The following is a 20,815-nucleotide window of genomic DNA, read 5'->3' on the forward strand; positions in this document are numbered from 1 at the left end:
AGTTAGCATTCGCGGCTAACGCAAAAGGAATAAAAAAAATAAGAAATGTTGTAAAAACATAATTAAGAATACATTTTATATGAGCAGTAATATTCTGTATTAATGTAGTTTTTGTTAAGATTTTCTTGACCCTTTGAAAAAATAAATAAAGAACATGCTTACGTAATATTTACGCGACGGTGTTGTTAGGACTCCAAGAGAAGGTGGTGAGTTATTAGCATTACTATTATAGACTAAAATAACTAATCTTTAGGCGTGCAGCAATTGACCAAATCTATTTTTGTACTATTTGTTGTTTTGCTTAACATTTGCAGTCTTTGGAAACAAGCTACCCTGTCGTTTCTGGTTAGTTAAATCCACTGGGCTGACCCATTATGGCTCGAACTAAAAACCCAGTTATAATGCGTTTTTTGCCTCATGCTGCCTCTATTTGTGCTGTAGCTGTTGCTGTCATGGTGTTGTTCCCGAACTCATTGACGGAGGAAGAGGAGGCTCTACAGAAGAAGTACGCGAAACTTAAGAAGAAGGTATTTTGGTTTAAATAATTTCCTCTCATATTGTTAATTAAAGGCACTAATGTGCATTTCAGTGTAACACCAGCAAAGTATGTTAGTGTTTTTAAGCGTTTCCTAACAGAGGCCACTGCTGCCCCACCAGTTGACATCTACTAAATGCTGTTGGGATTTATCTGCTGTTGTCATTTCAGAAAAAAGCACTTCTTGCATTGAAGAAGCAGAGTTCAACCAACCAAACAAACCAGAGCGGCTTGAAACGAAGTAGGCGCTTTTGATTGATCTTGGTAGATTTGGTTCTAAATCAGAACCAGCTTTATTCGCCAAGTTTGTGCACACAAACAAGGGATTTGACTTCGGTTCCATATTGCTCTCAATGAAAGCATACATATTTACAAAGGAAATAAAAAATAAACGTTTTGGTTTGTTTTTATTGTAAATATGTTTATATGCAGCGGTTGTACAAAAGAGAAAGACAAGGTAGCAAATGCTGAACATTCTGCACATGGTGGTTGGTAGCACTGTTGCCTTGCAGCAAGAGGGTCCTGGGTTCGACTCCCGGCCAGGGATATTTCTGCATAGATTTGCACGTTCTCCCTGTGCACGCTCCGGGTACTCCGGCTTCCTCCCACAGTCCAAAAACATGACTGTTAGGTTAATTGTTCAGTATGCATGGTTGTTGTCCTGTGTGTTGCCCTGCGATGGACTGGTAACCTGTCCAGGGTGAACCCCGTCTCTCGACCGCTGGAGATAGGCGCCAGCTCCCCCACCTGTACAGAAGAAGCGGGTATAGAAAATGGATGCAGGGTATTTGGATCATAAATATATTTATTTTGATACCTGAGAAAAGAAACAAATATATTTTTTAATGCTTATCAAATTGCACTACTTAGAGGCCACTTATCTAAACACTTCACTCAAATTTTATTTCATATTTAATTTAATATTCCGCTATTTTTGTTACAGCGCTGTCGGACCAACCCGTTGTTGATACCGCAACAGCGACAGAGCAAGCTAAGATGCTCATCAAGTCAGGAGCCATCAGCGCCATTAAATCAGAGACCAAGAACTCTGGCTTCAAACGGTCTCGAATGCTAGAAATCAAACTTAAGGTACGGTGTCATTAAAAACAGTGCTGTGAAAAATGATTTGACCCCTTCAGATTTAAGCTGTTTTTGCTTTTTTGTCAACCTTGCATGTTTCAGATCATCCAAAAAGTTTAAGACAAAGATAAAAAAAAAGTAATTTCTAAATAACAGTTAATTTATTAAGGGATAAAAACAATACAAACCACACTGGCTCTGTGTAAAAATATATAAAAGCCCACTTTGTATGATCATGAAATGATTGTGACCAGACACAATGCTGGTTCAGTTTCACTAGCAACACTGAGGCCTGATTACTGCTTCACCTTTACAATGAAAATATCACTTCAATAGAACCTGTATGATGACATAATGTAGGCCAAACAAAGCAACACATCTTACCTCGATCTAAAGAAATTCAACAATAGACGAGAAGCAAAGTCATTGACCTCCATCAGCATAGAAAGAGTTACATTTCAATTTCCATATCTTTGTAACCCAAGCGAACTACATCTATTATCCACAAATAAAGAGATCATGTAACAAGGTGAACCTTCCCAGGAGTGGCCAGCCTACCAAAACTATCCTAAGAGTGCTCTGCTGACTCACTCAGGAGGTCACAAAAGATCCCAGAGCAACATTTAAAGCGGTGGTTCTGGTCCTCCGGACTCCATGTCCTGCATGTTCTGGGTGTCCCCCTGCTGCCAGCACCTGCGTTGAATGAGTAATTAACAGACTTCTGCAGCACTTGATGGTATGCTGAGGAGGTAATGCAATAATTTGAATTAGGAGTGCAGGAGCAGAGACACATCTAAAGCAGTATGCTTTGAAAATCAGGGTTGAGAACCAAGAAATAAAAGGGGCAAAATTGTGATCCATGGGAGAATTACAAGGTGAACACCACTGCTGAACTTTAAGAACACAAAGGCCAGTCTCACATTAGTCAAAAAACACATCTTAGATGATCCCAAGACCTTTGGCAAAATGGTGGACTGATGAAACAGAACCGGAACTTCTTGGAAGATATGTGTCCTTACACAGCAAACTAACACAGCTTTTAAGTAAAAAGAACCTTATACCTACAGTCAAACATGGTGGTGGTCCAGGGCTGCTTGACTGCTTCAGGATCTGGATGTCTTACTGTGAACCATGAACCTTGCCCTCTACCAGAAAACACCGGTGACTACTGTCGGTTTGTGAGACATAAAGTTCCTCCACAGGGATGTAAAAGACGCATTACCAGTTGTTGGGGTTGTTGTCACCCAGGGTGGACAGCCAGTTTTTATGTCTAGAGGCCAATTCGTTTTTTACATAGGGTCAGGATGGCTTTTCAGAACAGCTTTTTTGTTTTTGCTCATCTTCCTTGTCTGTTATTTAAATTTGTTAAATGATCTGAAACATTTTAAAATGACAAAGAAGCCACAGATCCGCATCTGATTCATTGGTTTTGATAAAGGGAATTAAATGTGCCTCACACTTCCCTTTTTGTCTGATTGGTTTCCCTTTTTTTCTTCTTTGTTCCTCTGTTTCATTTTATTTTTACACTTCATCAGGACCCAGAAAAGGGTCCAGTTCCTGCCTTCTTACCTTTCCAGAGGAGTTTCTCTGCAGATGATGATCAACCTGAGGTATAAATGAGATATTATTTCTCTCAAGTGTTTGTTTCAAGATAAATTATTTGCTTTCTACTCTGAAGTTTCTTTGTATCATTTGTTCTAGTCTGGAAAGAGAGCTCAACGGAAGTCTTTGTATGAAAGGTATTGACCCAAAGGACTATAAGTAATTAATTGATCCTCTAAAAGTTTCCTCTACGAGTCTAACAGTGTGTCTTTGTGCATCCCTGCAGCTTCGTTAGTTCAAGCGACCGATACCGAGATGAAGAAGAAGGAGGCACCATGTCATCCAACCGTGAAATGGACAGGGACAGAGAGCTGGACAGGGAGTGGGACAGAGACAGGGGCCGAGACCGGGAAAGGGAGAGGGATAGAGGCCAAGACAGAGACAGGGAGAGGGACAGGGACAAGGACAAGGAAAGAGAAAGACACAGAGATCGAAGCAGAGACAGAGATAGAGACCAGGACAGGGAGCGGGACAGAGATGCACCTTTCAGAAGTAAGACGCCTCTCAGGGCTGTTTAATGGATTTTTGGTCATTTGAATTTTTGTAAAAAGCCTTTTATCATAATCAGATGTACACAATTTTGCCCTTTGCCTTTAAGGACTCAAAAACTTTATTGACATCCAACTGTTAATACATGCGCTATAATATGGAGTCGGTGCCATCGCCTGCCATTATTAAAGCGAAAACCGTCCACGAAGTTTAGGTGTATTTATGGGAATATTTGACCCTTCTGCATTGAGAGCATTTGTGAGGTCAGGCACTGATGTAGGACAAGAAGGTCTGGCTCCCTATCTATTCTCTAAATCATATCACAGGGCCTGTTGCCTTATCATTTATAGCAGGAAATTGTCCAAAATGTCTTGTATGCTGGGGCATTAAGAGTTCCTTTCACTGCAACTAAGGTACTTTGGATCAAACCCAGAAAAGCAACCACACGCCATAATGCTCCCTCCACCAAACCTTTTACTTGGCAGAATGCCGTCAGACAAGTATTTTCTCTGCAGCCGCCAAACCCGGACTCGTCTATCGTATTACCAGACAAGAGAAGTGGGGTTCATCACTCCAGAGAATACATCTCCACCAATCTTAAGTCCAGTGGTGGCATGCTTTGAACCACTGCATTGATGCTTTGCATTACAAGGATTGGATGCAGATTTTTGGGCATGGAAACCTTTTCCAGTGCTCTCTATGCACTGTTTTTTAGCTAATCTGAATTCACTAATTTAAAGATGTGGTTCAGTACTTTTGATAATATACTGTATCATGAAAATTCTAGATATTCGCTGCAGTCTGTGGAAAGAAGTTAATTTTTCAAATTTGGAAAATCTTTCAAACCAGACCTGCACAATATTAGGAAAAAAACCCCACTGTGAGCTGAGATGTATTTATTAACAGTTTCCTCACCGCTCTTTCTTTTCCATCATCTCCATGTCCCCACAACCCTCTCCAAACTTTCGGATCCCTGTCACTAAGATCTGTATCAGAAATGGACAGTGAACGTCCATCCAAGTAGCCGAAGATATTATTGACAAGCAGACTTTTAATGCATGGCACTTGAAATGGTAAAGCCTACCCAATAATGCATCCAAGTATTCCTTTTGCATTTGTGAATCTTTTTTTGTTGTTGATAATATTGTGTAGCTCTATTGCAAACAATCATGATCTGCCTGAACTAATCTCCTCTACAGCCAGTATAATCAGTCCTTAGTACACCATCTTTAAAAATCCTTAACATGTGCTCAGTTTATGTCAGGTATGCTTCTGTGCTTAAATCAAATTATTTATATAGATAAGGAAAGGATAAAAGTGAGGAGGGATACATAAAAACTGTGGTTTTCCTTCAGTGATTAGCATCCCTGGTTTTTCCTCAGGATCAGACTCGTACCCGGAGCGAAGAAGTTTGCGAAAAGGGAACACCGTCTACGTTTATGGCTCCGGCCTCGTTGAGGACAGCTTGCGCTCCGCCTTCTCTCAGCATGGGAACATCATCGACCTCTCAATGGACAACCCACGCAAGTATGGCACCATTAAACTGTTGAATCATTAATTATTCATTTCTGTTGCGTTCTCATTATTCTATAGACTTTAACTCTTTGCTGCTTCTGTTTCTCTTCTAAGTTGTGCTTTTATCACATTTGAGAAGATGGAGTCTGCAGACCAGGCTGTAGTTGAGGTTGGTACTATTCTGTTTACAATTTTTGCTGCCTTTCCACTTAGTTTCAGTCCATTACCTGACCATTTTTAAAGGAAAGTTGACTGATCTGTGAAACATTCAGGGATAAAAAGGTTCCTGACCAGGAGGGCTGAAGCAATGTGGTGTCAGCATATTTGAAATGTAAACGTTAAACTCTTGTTTTCTAATTAGCAGCCTGTACACCATTCCTTAATTTCATTTGCTGAAACAATAAAGAAATAAATAAAGAATGAGAGAACATAAAATCTTTAAATCTTTGTCTCCAGGTTAAAGGTTTTCTGTCGCTCTGTCCATTATTTTATTCGCTTTTCTAGAAAAAACCTCAGCGTTTGCCCGTTTATTTTCCTCCAACAGTTGAATGGAGCCGTGGTGGGAGACGTTCACATTAAAGTCAGCATTGCCAGGAAGCAGCCTATGCTGGATGCTGCCACCGGGAAATCAGTGTGGGCCTCCCTGGGTAAACAACGCTCCCTTTTCTTGTTGTTCATTTGGACCTGTTTCTGCAGATCGGCACTGAACATTTCTTTATTTATTTACCTTCACAGCTGTGCAGAATAGCACCAAAGGCTCGTACAGGGATAAGAGGAACCAGGTGGTGTACAGCGAAGACTTCCTGGGATAAAACAAGTTTTGTTTTTCCTTTTAATGACAAGCGAGCCTGTATTGTGGGATTGTTCCAATATTTCTCTTGTCCTTGTGGAGGAGATGTTCATGTGGTTTGAGATGGTTTTTTGGTTGAATTTAATAAATGACATCGTCTTACATTGACTGAGGCGTACAGAATCCCATAAAACTGGGAGTTTGAAGGTTCCTGGACACTTTTCATGCCAAAATCACAAACCTTTCTAGACTTCAACTTTCAAAGTTCTCAGTTCTTTTCAGACCATTTTTGAAAGCAAAAATACAGAAATTGACGGCCTTATTATTAATTTATTGCAGGTGTATGAGAAGGTCAAAGTTTCTGACAGAAATTAGAAATGAAATCAATAAAGAGAATTATTTTTCTCCACATTTTCCAGACTGCCACCTTGGATGTAGATCCAGAAACCATCAGTTGAAATCCTGCTGTTTATTTCAATTAAAATTAAAGAAACCAAGGATTCTTACAGTGTGGAAAAGTCGGGAATTGAATTGAGGCATTTTCCGGGTATGGATAAGAATGGAAAAAGAATCCAGATACTTTTATTTTCTGTCGCTTTGTCTTAAGGTTTTATCCCGTCTACCTTTTCATCCAAAGATGGATATAGATATATATGCTAATCTATATCTATATACACTCATTGGCCACTTTATTAGGTACACCTGTCCAACTGCTCATTAACGCACATTTTTAATCAGCCAATTACATGGCAGCAACTCAATGCATTTAGGCATGTAGACATGGTCGAGACAATCTGAACAGAAACTGCTGATCTACTGGGATTTTCACGCACTACCATCTCTAGGCTTTACAGAGAATGGTCCGAAAAAGAGAAAATTTCCAGTTAGCGGCAGTTCCGTGGGTGCAAATCCCTTGTTGATGCCAGAGGTCAGAGGAGAATGGCCAGACTGGTTCAAGCTGATAAAAAGGTAACAGTAACTCAAATAACCACTCGTTACAACCAAGGCATGCAGAAGAGCATCTCTGAACGTACAACACGTCGAACCTTGAGCCGGATGGGCTACAGCAGCAGAAGACCACACCAGGTGCCACTCCTGTCAGCTAAGAACAGGAAACTGAAGCTACAATTCACACAGACTCACCAAAATTGGACAACAGAAGATTGGGAAAACATTGCCTGGTCTGATGAGTTTCGATTTCTGCTTCAACATTCAGATGGTAGCGTCAGAATTTGGTGCCAACAACATGAAAGCATGGATCCATCCTGCCTTGTATCAACGGTTCAGGCTGGTGGTGGTGGTGTAATGGTGTGGGGGATATTTTCTTGGCACAGAGCATCATGTCAACACCACAGTCTACCTGAGTATTGTTGCTGACCATGTCCATCCCTTTATGACCACAGTGGACCCATCTTCTGATGGTTACTTCCAGCAGGATAACACGCCATGTCATAAAGCACGAATCATCTCAGACTGGTTTCTTGAACATGACAATGAGTTCACTGGACTCCAATGACCTCCACAGTCACCAGATCTCAATCCAATCGAGCTCCTTTGGGATGTGGTGGAACAGGAGATTCTCATCATGGATGCAGCCGACAAATCTGCAGCATCTGAGTGATGCTATCATGTCAATATGGACCAAACTCTCTGAGGAATGTTTCCAGTACCTTGTTGAATCTATGCCACCAAGGATTAAGGCAGTTCTGAAGGCAAGAGGGGGTCCAACCCGGTACTAGCAAGGTGTACCTAATAAAGTGGCCGGTGAGAGTAAATATATATAGATATCTATATGTTTGTGTATATATATATATATTCAATATATTAAAGTATATAATAAAGATGTAAAGTCTTGTTTTCTCACAACTCTATGCAACTGAAGACTATTTTATGTTGTATTTGTTTGATAATTAGAGCTTAACATTAGTTTATAAATGGAAAGTACACCCAGCCATCTGTTGTACTATGAATCCTATAAATCCAAAAAATGAAAGTCTACTGCATCGCCTGAGAAAATAACCAAACGTAAATCCTTCCCAAGTGTCTCCCAGGTTTATTTCCTGTGCAGTGCTCCTTGTTTCAAACTGATATCCAGATCGCGTGTTTGATCAACCCTCTTTATGCAGCAGAAGAACGGTTTGAAAGGAGACTCACCAATAAACCATTACAGTACAAATATTTACATAAAAACAGGACATGATATTATTTTTTCCTTTTTTTTTTTTAGTTACAGGACACATTACAAAATATTTCCCTCAAACCCAAAACAGAAAATATCTGACAAGAAATTCAGAGATGTTAAAAAAACATGTACTGGTAGAATAATCCTCTTTGGCTTCAGGGAGTTTCAGAAATTTATGTTCACTGTTACACTTTATTCATATGAAGTAAAACAGCTACGAGCTACAGTTTGAACCAGCCAAAGACCCTATATATTGCATGTTCACCGTCTGTTCATTTTCACACTAGACACGTAGTTAAGAGTTGTTTGGCAGTAAACATCTGAAGGCATTTGAATGTTTTAGCACTTTCTTAAGATCAACAATGTCACCGTGACTGACTGAAGAGCAAATCCAACTGACTGCAGTAAGCCAGTGAGCCTTCAGGACGACACTCCTTGGAAAATAATTCATGTCCCTTCAGTCTTTTCCACATTTCAAGTTGGATCCATAAACCTCGATGTATTTGAGGGGAATTTTATGCAATAGACCATCACAAAGTAAGTGAATAATTGTGGGAAAATAAGATGTTTTATGAAAATCTTAAAAAGTGTAGTCGTGCATCTAAAGAATTTTCCCCATTCTTTGTGAAATAGCTCAGTAAGATTGGATTGAGAACATCTGGAGACAACATTCAAGCCTCGCTACTTTTTCTGTCTACAGTGCTTGTGGCAAACTACAGAAGGCACTTCTCATGGCTTTCTTCTTCTTCCCACTCTTTCATAGGGAGTGCACTACTGACAGTTGTCCTGTCAACAGATTCCTCCACCTAAGTTGAGGATCTGTGCAGCTCCTCCAGAGCTGATGGATAGAACATTAGCATGGACTGTTTTTTTTTTTTTACTCGAACCCTGCTTTAAACTTCTCCACATCTTCATCGCTGACCTGTCTGCGGTGTTCCTTGGTCTTCATGATGCTGTTTACCGTTAAAGAACATTTGTATTTATACTCTGATTAAATTACCGCAGGTGGACTGTACTACCTGACTTATAGTTGATGCTGGATTTTATTCAGGGGAATCAGAGTAAAGGGGGTGCATACAAATGCACGCCACATGATTCATTATTAGACATTTTTAAACCATGTGTAATTTTTTTTCTTCTATTTCACAATTGTACTCTACCTTGTGTTGGCCTATCACACAAAATCCCAATAAAATACAGTCAAATTTGTGTTTGTAACGTAACGAAATAAGGAAAAGTTTATTTTTTGGCTCATGACAGTTGTTCAGAAACCAGACATTCCTGATCCTTCTCCTGTTCTCTTCCTGCAGCTTCTCTCGCCCTCTCCTGTTCCTCCTGCTCGTGCAGGGAGTTCTGCCCGGTGGTTTTGCCGTGTTGCTCCTTCAGGTGGCGTCGTAAGGCAGGCTTGTGGGCGAAACGGGCGTGGCAGTAGGCGCAGCGATGTGGTCGCTCTCCGCTGTGGAGGTTCATGTGGTCTATCAGCGTGGACTTCTGGGTGAACGTCTTGTAGCACAGGGGGCACTGGTGGGCTTTGGCGGCTCCTCGGTGCACGGCCATGTGTCGGGTGAGGTTGGTGGAGTGGTGGAAATGCTTCCCGCAGCAGGGGCAGACGTACAGCAGGTGGGTGGAGCGGGAATGGACAGCCAGGGAGTGAGCTGAGGGGAAAGTCAGGCCACAGTGCTCGCAAATTACAGGCCCGGTGACACTGGAAGTAGAACCCACCACAGCGACAGACTCATCCCCTCCCTCGTTTGTTCCAACAGCGTTCAACCCTGAACTCCCTTCACCAGCACCAGGCTCTTCCAGGGAGAACTGATTCATAGGGGAAACCTTCTCACTGTGAACACTGCTCAAACTGAAGTCTAACCGGGGAATTTCAACTAAATAACTTCCTGCTGTCTTCAGCTCCTCTTGGCTGAAGTCCAGCCCAAACCCCCCTCCCAGTCCAGCAGCTGTGGCGTACCACAGATCCTGACGGTGAGCTATATTTGGTGGCCTTTTCTCTTGAGATGATGCCCACTTTCGCTTTTTGAATCCCCTTCCCCTGCCTCTGCCTCTCCCTCTGCCACGGCCAATTTTAGGCTCAGAGAGTCTTCGCCTGAAAGCACGGAGGCCCCCGAAACTCAGATCCTCCGCCACGTCCAAGTCGCACTCGCTGCCGTCTCCCGCAATGAATATTCTGTCCGTCTCTGGATAGCACACATCCTGAGGAAGATCAGCAGAATCTCCTTTGTCATCCTCCCCGCCTCTGTTTGTCAGCTCGTCCCCTGGGATATAAACTCTGAACACATTGTAGTCCTCCGGCCTGGTCTCTTCCTCCTCACCCTGTAACAGAATGGCAAAGGTTTATCTAGAGATTCAGAGCTGTCAGGATTTCATCGATTTTTGCTTTTTCCGCAGTGCTTTAGATGTCGTTTTGGGTTTGTTTTTGGCGTCCTCGATGATTCAGCAATGCACTGGAGTAATTTTGGTAAGCCGGCAGCTCCTGGGAAGGTTTCTCCATTAGTGGATAATGGCTCTCTCTGTGGTTTCCTGTAACCCAAAGCCTTGAAAATGGTCCGGCAACCCTTTCTAGATGTCAATGACTTTGTATCTCATCAGATGTTGAATTTCTTTAGACCCAGGTATAATATGTTGCATTTAAGATTGACTACACGAAGTAGGCAAAACAAACAGGTTCTATTTAGGTGATTTCTTGACACTATAGGTCTGGCAGTAATCAGTTCTGGGTGTGGATAGTAAGACTGAGTTCAGCTTTTGGGGTCAATCACAGTAATGTATGATTAAACAAGGGGCACGGGGGGTTATTACTTTTTTTTTTTTATATTGCCATGTTGGTTTGGATCCCTTTAATCCCCTTAATAAATGAAATCACCATTGAAAATACTTTTTTGTATTAACTCAGACCATCTTTGTCTGACATTATAAATCCTTTAATGATCTGAAACATTTGTGACTTCCATCACGTACAGTTGAACTGAAATGAAAATGTTAGTGTCGGAAATGCAGCTGCCACAAACCTGGCAGAATGAGTGCCCCGATCTTTAAAGTAATACTTAGTTAAAACACCTTTAGATTTAATCACGGCATTCAGTCTTCTCTGGTAGGGCCCATCGGCAGACAGCATGCTCACTAGGCAATATTTGGCCAAATCCCTCATATTGGGAGGACATTTCATGTGAGCCTTCAGAATTTGTCTGTGTGGTTCTGGACTTTTTCTGGACTGTTAGGGCAATCTAGTGAAGCCATTCTTTAGCTGATTTGTGTATATGCCAGTGCCCAGCTCATTGGACTCAAATGTTTGGGTCAAAACTGACTTGGAAATGTCCAGAATTTCCTCCCCCTTGCCAAAAACCCCAGCTCTGTGTCAGTGAAAGCAACCGAGAGCATGTTGCTGTCGCCATCATGTCTCACTGTGCATCTGATGCAAAGTGTTGTTTTTGTGCCAAACATGCCTTTTGGGATTGTGGTCCAAACGTTCAGACTGTAACACATCGTCCCACAGAGGTTTGGGATATTTTAGCCTGGCCTGGATATTTTCTTTGGAAGAAAAGGGTCTTGTAATCCTTCTTCTCAGTTCAGACATGAGGAGAAAACAGAAGACTGTTGCAACATGTGAAGCAACCAGGACATTTAGGAAATTCCTGCAGCTCCATCAGTGTCTTGGCTGGTGTCTTAGCCTCCCTAACATGTTTCAGTCTTGTCTTTTCATCCATTTTAGAAAACCGCCCAGATTTCTACAAAACAATCCTTTGTAATCACTCAGCCAACAAGGTCTCCAGCTTCAGATTCACAATGAATACTGGAGGTGTGAACTCAAGGAGAGTGAAGTCTGAAATTTAATCACACTCCTGCAACCAGGTTAATGTCATTTCTATTTTTATTTTCCCTCTAAAAGATTTGTTTGTTTTTAAGTTGAATTTTACCGGACATATGCAGCATTAAAACACATTTTTACATCAGTGTGGATAACACACCGAGTTGTACATGTTGACATAAAAGAAGCTTTTTAGTTACAAGCGAGTTTTGTCACCATCTGGATCTCGTTTGAACTGGTGATACTGGTTGTGGTGAAAATCACCTTAATGTCAGCCTCATCCAGCACTGGGCTGTCACTGTTCTGTTGAGTGCTGTCCTGAGCAGATGTTTCGCTGTTTTCTTCCTCCAGGGTTATTACCGCAGGGCTGCACTGCTCCATGGGGGAGGGTCGAGTGGTCAGAGGCGACGCAACAGAATGAACATTGGCACTGAGCATAACTGGTCGGGCCTGACTTTCCTCTTCACTCTCCTATGAATATAAAAGGAAAAAAATGCATAGTTTAAAATCTTTGAGTGAAAAAACGTAGAAGACGTTAAATTGAAATTGTTGGAATGGGATAAAAGTATTTTGAACTTTTAAAACTCTCCCGGAATGGTAATACATGACACATCAACAACATATGACAGGAAAAAAGTGATTTTAAGAAAAGCAAATCTACAAAATGAATTGGAAAACTGACTTTCTGCAGACTGGGGTTCTTTAGTTGCACATATTTCTCTAGTGCCCCTCTGCAGCGCTCCACGATATGCTCCATCTGGAAGTAGCTAGCAGCGGTCAGGTAGTTGACAATCTCCTCAGGACTGAACTGCAGCATGCCAGTGTAGCACGACTGTAGCAAATCACACACAACCGAGGAGCTGTACAGCACTGACACCTGGAGAAAGGATTATAAAAATCATTCTGACATTGCACAATGTCTATAGGAAGGCTAATGTGAGACAGTGTGTGTTTATTTTCAGCCACCTGAAGCCTGGAGGAGGGGTTGAGGAGAAACTGATCTCTCAGGAAGGGCGAGCAGGCAGCCAGCACCACCTTATGACCTTTGAATGTCTGGTTGTTGCTCGCCACGATGGTGATGTCACAGAAATGTTGGCGGAACCTTAGTGAGTTCATGTGCTTCAGGGTCGTGTCCCCGTGTCCCGGTAGCCGGAAACACACAGTCTCCATGTTGTCTGCGCAACACCTCCGATTCTAAGCAATCAAATCAGAAGAATGAAAGCAGACACACGCTGATTAAACCAAAGTAAAGAATCCTTTTTAACCAATGTTTGTTGAGTATAAACACAACACTTCACTATGAATTAATGACAGAGATTCCTGCGACAGTCAGATTGGATGAAACCTGTAAAAACTACAAACAGAAAGGAAGGGAGACGGAAAGATGGATGGATAAATGGACAAACTGATGGGTGGGGGGGTCAAGAGTAGATGGGTGGAGACAATAGGATACAAATATGTTTCCATCCTAATTAGGGAAGCACCAAGAAGTCGACTGGGGCAAAAATCAGGTGATTTTCTGATTGATTTTCCGGCTTTGATTAATGATTGGCTGTTATTTTTTCTGATCAGTAAACGCAACATACCCTTTGCTAGCAGGTTGCCCTAGCAGCAACATTATTCAATGCAGAAGACACAGCTACTTTAAGTATCAGTCATGACCAAACTTTGACTAGGCCAAAGATCTTTAACCATTCAGAGATGGACTGCCTGGGGTGCTTTGGATCAATGTTCTGCTGCATATCCAAAGTGCGTTCAGGTAACCAACTGATGGCCGAACATTTTCCTTCAGGATTTTCAGCTAGAGAGTAGAAACCGAGGTTTTATGAATTATGGCAAGTCCTCCAGGTCCTGAAACAAGTGCAGTATGCCCCTGATCGTCGCACCACCACCACGTCTTTTTTTTTTTTTCCCTGAACTGGTGTTACAGTACCTACACCTTTCATGATACTATTAAACTGTTCTGTTTCTGAAACTCTGTGTTAGTTTGTAACAAAATTCTCACCTTCCAAAATATTCCACCTTTTTCTGGTCAGTTGAAAAAACACTAATCATCAAGATGTCGTTTGGGAAACGTGAGAAAAGTCTGTGTGTGGGTTTTTTTTGTGTCAGCAGTGGTTTTTGCCGGGGAAATCTCCTACGACTGCTCTGAAAGAACAATTTTATTTGGTCTTTAATCGGTAATGATTTGTACTGGATGTTTAGACAGTATGGTTGCAAATATCTATCAGATGCCTAGTTTTTATTTTGTATTAGATTTTGTAAATGTGTTGTTCCACCTCTTCTTTTAGAAACAATTTTGGTTTTGGTTTAGGATGCAATCTTGATAAGCACTTCCTGAAAAGAGACGCTGTCTCTCAATGTGACCTTCCAGGCTTGGGTGCTAAACAATTCACCTCTTCTTCAAAGCTTACCTTCGTAGTTTTGGCTCTTTTGTGGATCAACAAATCGATCCGTCTGCAGCAGAGAGTTTTGTATCAACCATACGTCCATTTGTACTTGTCAGGGGGATGTTTTGTACCTGCTAACCAATTATACTTAACTTCCCTATGTGATTAATAAAGTACTTTTAATAGAACTGAACTAACGATATGATAACGTATGATTCAAAGGGTTTTCTTTTGAAATAATCATACTCTGCTGTACAAAAACGTGGTTTCAATAAATAAATAATGCACCCCAGCATTAAATCACTTAGTTATTCCACTTTGATCAACGGCTGTAATCTGTCGTATTTAATAAATCTGAATGGGGTTTAGTATTCAAAAATACATGGAGAAACGATGTAATACAAAGTTTTCAGAAAATCAGAAACAAATTTATATTATGGAAGTGATTTAAGGATTTTTCTCACAATTTGTCTTAATAATTCATCAAAATACATCAAAAATTAACTCCTAGGCAATGGGCGATGTACATGTATGTGAAATGGTTTATTTACATGTATGAAATTTAAGTATGAAGAAAGAAAATGGTAACACCTCCAGGCTTTATAATCATGAACAAGTTTTTACATTTTTTGGGTCTGCAAAAAACTCAAAAGGTTAGTGATCTGTAATCAGTGCAGTATTTATACATTTTCAACTATACACAGAAAGACAGCTCTTTAATTTTAGTCCATTGTTGAGAAATTTATGTATTTCGTTTTACTATAAACATTTGCTGTACAATTTTCTAGGCAAAATCAGTCAATCTCATACTACTTCAGGCCATGGAGAATATTTGAATCAGACTCAGCAGAAACCCAAACAGGACGGGTTTATTGCCATGTTCTAAGATACTCCTATTTTTTCGTCCAACATGAATATTTTTATCTACTGATCCCTTAGTACTTTCTAGTCAGATCAGATCAGACTAAAAAGTTAAATAATTTCTCACAATAAAAGCTTATCACAGTATAAACAAGTAATATTATAATGTAATACAAGGTGGATAATGGCATAGTAAGGTGCTTTAAAAGAATACGGCTAGCTATCATCATTGTTGGGCGTATTTAAAACGCAGATTAATATTTATTAATCTGTGAAACCTACATCAGACCAGTGGTCTTATGTGATGGTTTTATAGACATAACTGGTTAAAATAAAACATAAATAAGGTACATTTTAACTCCTTTGTTTTAGCATAGCTAGCTAAACCACTTGAGTGTTAGCCACATTTAGCTACTATCAAACTTATCTACTGGAAACCAAACACAAGAGGCGAAAACTCACACAGTTACCCTCAAAACTTCACCGCAACTCACCTTGGTGTCTTTTCTTCTTTCTAAGTCCACCGTTATTGGTTTTCTTAAACCGGACAAGCCTTAGGAGACAGTTGCTGACCAGCTAAATTTGCACATTTCAAAGCTAGAGAAAAAAATGCTTCCACCTCGATTTGTGTTTACTTTTCGGCCTCGTTCTCGCAGGAAGTCACGTCTCGTGACCAGGAATAACAAACGACCAGTGATTCGCCACTAAAACTGACTTTGAGTCTGTTTCCGAGCGACGCCTCCTCTGTGGCGAGGCCGTAAATGAAGAGCACGCCTGCTGGTTTCTGATCAGCGATTTTAAAATCAATGGACTCGGAGAGGAAAAATGGGGCGGGGACTCCAGTTTGCAGGCGTGTTGACGCACACATAGACATAGAAGTGTTAGATTGCCGCATGCGCATCCAGACCGTACGTAAACGTTACCGCCATATTGTGAGTGGGAAGCAGGCAAAAGGCTGTACAGGCATGTTTTGGTCCAGGAGTTTTTGTTATGACTGTGTATTAAAGCTTTCACTGTGGTTCGCTAGACTCCCAAAGCCTTAAAAATGTCAATAATTTTGTTTCTCATCTGTTCTTGAACTAATTTAGATCGGGGCATCATATGAAGCTTTTTAAAATGTTTTAGGGTACTTTGTGCTGCCAGAGAGGTTCTATTCAATTATTTGTTTGATTCTGTCTGGTACAGTAGCATAGTTGACATCTGAAAAATCAATATTAACCTTAAAACAGTAGTTTCTGAGATAACAAAATAGCCAAAATACATTCTTTAGATATAATTACAGTTTAATAATTAGTACATTTAATAAAGCTAAGGTCAAGTTTATTTGAGGAAGGAGCTTCAATTGTCTTCAACAGTGTTAAGATACTAAACTACTCACAACAAATAATAATAAAAGCAACAACAAATTCCTTTTTCTTCTTCTTGTTATTAGATATAAAATCCTTAACATCTGAAAAGAACAAGATCTGAATTTTCAAATGCACCTCTTTATACAACTGACATAAATATAATTTACTAGTTGTGACTTGAACAGACTTTAATTAGGTGGTTTGCTGTATTTTCGGGGGTAAATAAAGTTGAGTTCATAAAAGCACACATTTCATAAAGGCTACTCTTTTTTTTATTTTTGTCTCTATAATAAAACCAGATAACACTGAATAGCGAAACGATTCATAAAACTCTGAACGTATTATTTAATTTCTCTTATTCAGGAAATCTCGGTTTCCAAGCACAGTTGTATGGTTTCCGAGCTGAACTTGCCACTGACAATATGGCGGACGCGCTGACGTATCTTTTCTACGGTGAGACGCAGCGCGCGCGGCGTCTACTCTTCTGTGTCTATGGACGCAGCACGCTCACAGCCGTTTACGTTCACTGGGAAACATGTCGGCTCCACAGGCAACGACAAAGGTACAAAAGCTGCATCAACTTTAAGGGCTTGTTGACGGATGTAACAGTTATTTATCCTGCTGTAGACGGACTGTCGCACGGAACTAATAAATGCTAACGATTGCCACTTCGCTAAGAATATTTCTGCATTACTCTGTATTAATGCCTCTTTATTACAAGCAGGGAGTGCTAGCAGTGTTAGCCTCGCCTGTGTTGTTTTACCTAAATGGTTGTTGTTATAATGTTCATGTTTAGCCTTTTTGTGCGTCTTTTAAACTTTTACATCCTCTCTAAGTTGGTTTATTGCGCGGCAAAGTCGCTTTGAATGCATTTATTTTAGGTTAAATGACAACTTGTCCTTTTTGAAGAGCCGGTGTGATGCAAAATAGTAAGATTTTTTTCACCTAAAGAGATTCAGATCTAACTTTACATTCCTTGGCTTTTGTGCGAAAGAATCATACTTTCATTTTTCCAAATAGGTCGAAAATTATGGGCTAAACCTAATCTGTTATTTGATGCAATAGTCTCTAAATAGCTTATAAAGAAGTTAAACCACATTTTATTTCAGCTGGATTTTACGCTCTCAACAGGTTGTCAGAGAGGCTGTTTTGGACACATTTCATCATGCCTTAAGATGCATGTGGCATTTATACAGAATATTATAACAAAGGTAATTTATTTCAGTAACTCAGTTCACTAACCGAATAACGTTAGATAGATTAATTACACGCAGGCTGATGTTTCAAGCATAAAGGCTATTACATATCTATCTATCTATTACATATGATTATTTTCTGCGTCCAGGTATTAAAACACTCGATTTAGTATTAGAATGTTACATCAGACCATTAAAAACCATTATAATACAGAGATTTTGGCTTAATGAAAAGTATTATAGATAATAATAGATAAAACATATAAGTACAATAATATAAAGGACATAATATTAGCAGTTGTTGAGGTTTAATAGACTGCTGAATGTTGTGTAGCGGTCTGGTAGTTCTGGTTTTTATGTTGCAGTTCACACTTCAGTGACCTCAGCTCCCCTCCCTGTCCTCTGCAGGGCTTTCTTGTCTGCATATTTTCACTTTGAGATTTATTTTGGAGAAGAGAGAATGATTGAGCTATTTGACAGGAATCTAGTTTTCAAATATAACGGTGTTGTTTGTCAATCACGGTGGTGGTAGCGTCATGCTGTGGGGCTGTTTTTAGTGCCAGCGAAACTGATGTATTGCCAAAAGTGGATGGACTAATAGAGGAGTACTATCTCAAATCAACAGCTAGATGGTAGAAACTTGGACACAATTGTGCTTTCAAACTAGCCCCCATGGCACCAGCCTCCACTGCTTTTAAAATTTGTGACTATGCTTAAAAGCCAGGTCTGTGCCAGAAAACAAACCAATTTAAATGAACTCTACCAATTCTGAGAAGACGAGTGGTCAAATAAGCTTATTGATGGCTAGTAAATTTGTCTTTCAAGGTATTCAAATTGCCAAGGGACATTGATCTAAATATTATTGGACGTGTTTGTATCTTTTTTAGCCTGAATTTATAATCCTTATCCTATGTGAATGAAAGAAAATTCATAATAAATAACTTGTGCACTTAGATCTCGTTTAGGAATCTTTGAAGTTTGTTGAATTATCAGTCCACACTGGAAAAAAGATTTGTGTAAATAAAGTTATAAATGTCCTAAATTGGCATGAGTCCAGGATGAGTCCATGTAAAATCCCTAGAAGAAATGTAAATTTATTTTTACAAAGTTTTTAGTAGCTGTTCGTTTGTTTGTTTTGAAGCCACAGAGTACCTACCGTACATTTTTGCTATAATTTGTGAACCAGCTACTTTTTTCATAAATTATATTTAAAATGGAAATGCCGATGCGCCGATATATCTGCCAGTGACTGAAATTGGCCAGTTTCCCTTTGATGCTTGAAAGTCTTTTTAACACTTATTTGTTATTAGCTTCAAAACCTAAAACTACAACCTTTTTTAGTCTGTAAATGCATCAGAAAGCTGCCTTCTCTTTGATGCTCTTGTTTGGTTTTATAAAATTCAAGTAAGGTTATTTTCATAGAGATATTAAAGGTTGTTTAGTTTTGTCAATATAATTGCAGCCTGAGCGAAAAACGTCAGTTTTTTAAGAAATTATAAATTGGAATAAATGTGTAATTTTCATACATCTGTATATAATGCAATAAGATGCCAAGGGTTTATAATTACATATCTTTGTAACATTTAACATTCTTTGAATTTGTAATCTACTTCTTCTCTGCCAGGAGGCCCCAGACCAAGATGGCTCAGAAACACCAACAGATTCTTTGGCTGGACCCAGTGAAGTCAAAGAAGGTAAGTTAAATGCTGGACATGAAAGAAATCTGTAGACATCAAAACTAACAAAAATGCTTTGTTTACCAGATACTGCGACCTTCACCACGTCTGCTGCCATGGTGGAACCCATGGGAGGTGTGCCGTCATCACTGACATCCAAGCAGCCGGAGACGGACATAACTGACGCTGATGATGATGCAGAGGCGTGGTCCCCTCCTTCTTCACCGCTGAACAGACCCACTGCAGGTGAAGCTTAGAGTGGGGAAAATAACTATTTGCTACTCTGACTATTGTGAAAGTTTTCCCACTTCCAAAGAATGGAGACGTATGTAATTTTCATCGTAGGTTCACTTTAACTTTGAGACAGAATCTTTAAGAAAAATCCAGAAAATCACACTATATGATATAACAATTAATTAGCATTTTATTGCATGAAATAAGTATTTGATACAATAGAAACATAGAACCTAATATTTGGTACAGAAACCTTTGTTTACAATCACAGAGCTCAGAGGTCTCCTGTAGTTCTTTTTTTTTTAGATATATTTATATATATGTACATATATATTTATATATTTGTTTACAAGCTCAGAGGTCTCCTGTAGTTCTTTTTTTTAAAGATATATTTATATATATTTATATATATGTACATATATATAAATATATATGTACATATATATTTATATATATGTACATATATATAAATATATAAATATATATGTACATATATATTTATATATATGTACATATATATAAATATATATAAATATATCTAAAAAAAAAGAACTACAGGAGACCCCTGAGCTCTGTGATTGTAAACAAATATATAAATATATATGTACATATATATAAATATATATGTACATATATATAAATATATATGTACATATATATTTATATATATGTACATATATATTTATTTATATATGTACATATATATAAATATATAAATATATATGTACATATATATTTATATATATATGTACATATATATTTATATATATGTACATATATATTTATATATATGTACATATATATAAATATATAAATATATATGTACATATATATTTATATATATGTACATATATATAAATATATAAATATATATGTACATATATATAAATATATATAAATATATCTAAAAAAAGAACTACAGGAGACCTCTGAGCTCTGTGATTGTAAACAAATATATAAATATATATGTACATATATATAAATATATATGTACATATATATAAATATATATGTACATATATATAAATATATATGTACATATATATTTATATATATATAAATATGTACATATATACATATATATGTACATATGTAGATA

General features: G+C 39.0%; 3 protein-coding genes across 5 annotated transcripts in view; 2 read left to right on the forward strand and 1 right to left on the reverse strand.

Annotated features, from left to right (window-relative positions):
• The first annotated feature begins 143 nt into the window (after positions 1-143).
• Positions 144-6,179, forward strand: nelfe (negative elongation factor complex member E). Of its 2 annotated transcripts, XM_047383762.1 has the most exons (12): positions 169-206; positions 315-345; positions 442-527; positions 707-776; positions 1,479-1,624; positions 3,151-3,225; positions 3,317-3,354; positions 3,444-3,709; positions 5,089-5,233; positions 5,336-5,390; positions 5,766-5,868; positions 5,957-6,179. In XM_047383762.1, the coding sequence occupies exons 3-12, from the start codon at positions 453-455 to the stop codon at positions 6,031-6,033; spliced, it is 1,050 nt and encodes a 349-aa protein (XP_047239718.1). In that variant the 5' UTR covers positions 169-206; positions 315-345; positions 442-452; the 3' UTR covers positions 6,034-6,179. The 2 variants fall into 2 exon arrangements, with proteins under 2 accessions (XP_047239716.1, XP_047239718.1); XM_047383760.1 differs by lacking the exon at positions 315-345 and having other exon boundaries at positions 144-206.
• A 1,865-nt stretch (positions 6,180-8,044) lies between these two features.
• On the reverse strand, positions 8,045-16,084 carry LOC124879890 (zinc finger and BTB domain-containing protein 12-like). The gene is made up of 5 exons (XM_047384711.1): positions 15,756-16,084; positions 12,977-13,204; positions 12,693-12,887; positions 12,275-12,481; positions 8,045-10,518 (listed from the first exon to the last, which is right to left on the reverse strand). Exons 2-5 carry the CDS (start codon positions 13,178-13,180, stop codon positions 9,445-9,447), a joined length of 1,680 nt encoding a protein of 559 aa, XP_047240667.1. The 5' UTR covers positions 13,181-13,204; positions 15,756-16,084; the 3' UTR covers positions 8,045-9,444.
• A 1,004-nt stretch (positions 16,085-17,088) lies between these two features.
• The window catches only part of ehmt2 (euchromatic histone-lysine N-methyltransferase 2), a 34,331-nt gene continuing 30,604 nt past the window's right edge, over positions 17,089-20,815 (forward strand). For both annotated transcript variants that reach the window (XM_047384158.1, XM_047384159.1), the window contains exons 1-3: positions 17,089-17,172; positions 19,431-19,500; positions 19,570-19,728. In XM_047384158.1, coding sequence (XP_047240114.1) covers positions 17,146-17,172; positions 19,431-19,500; positions 19,570-19,728 — 256 coding nt within the window. In that variant the 5' untranslated portion in view covers positions 17,089-17,145. The remainder of the gene's footprint in view (positions 17,173-19,430; positions 19,501-19,569; positions 19,729-20,815) is intronic.

Source organism: Girardinichthys multiradiatus, chromosome 13, assembly GCF_021462225.1.
Source record: "Girardinichthys multiradiatus isolate DD_20200921_A chromosome 13, DD_fGirMul_XY1, whole genome shotgun sequence".
In the NCBI taxonomy this organism is placed as follows: domain Eukaryota; kingdom Metazoa; phylum Chordata; class Actinopteri; order Cyprinodontiformes; family Goodeidae; genus Girardinichthys; species Girardinichthys multiradiatus.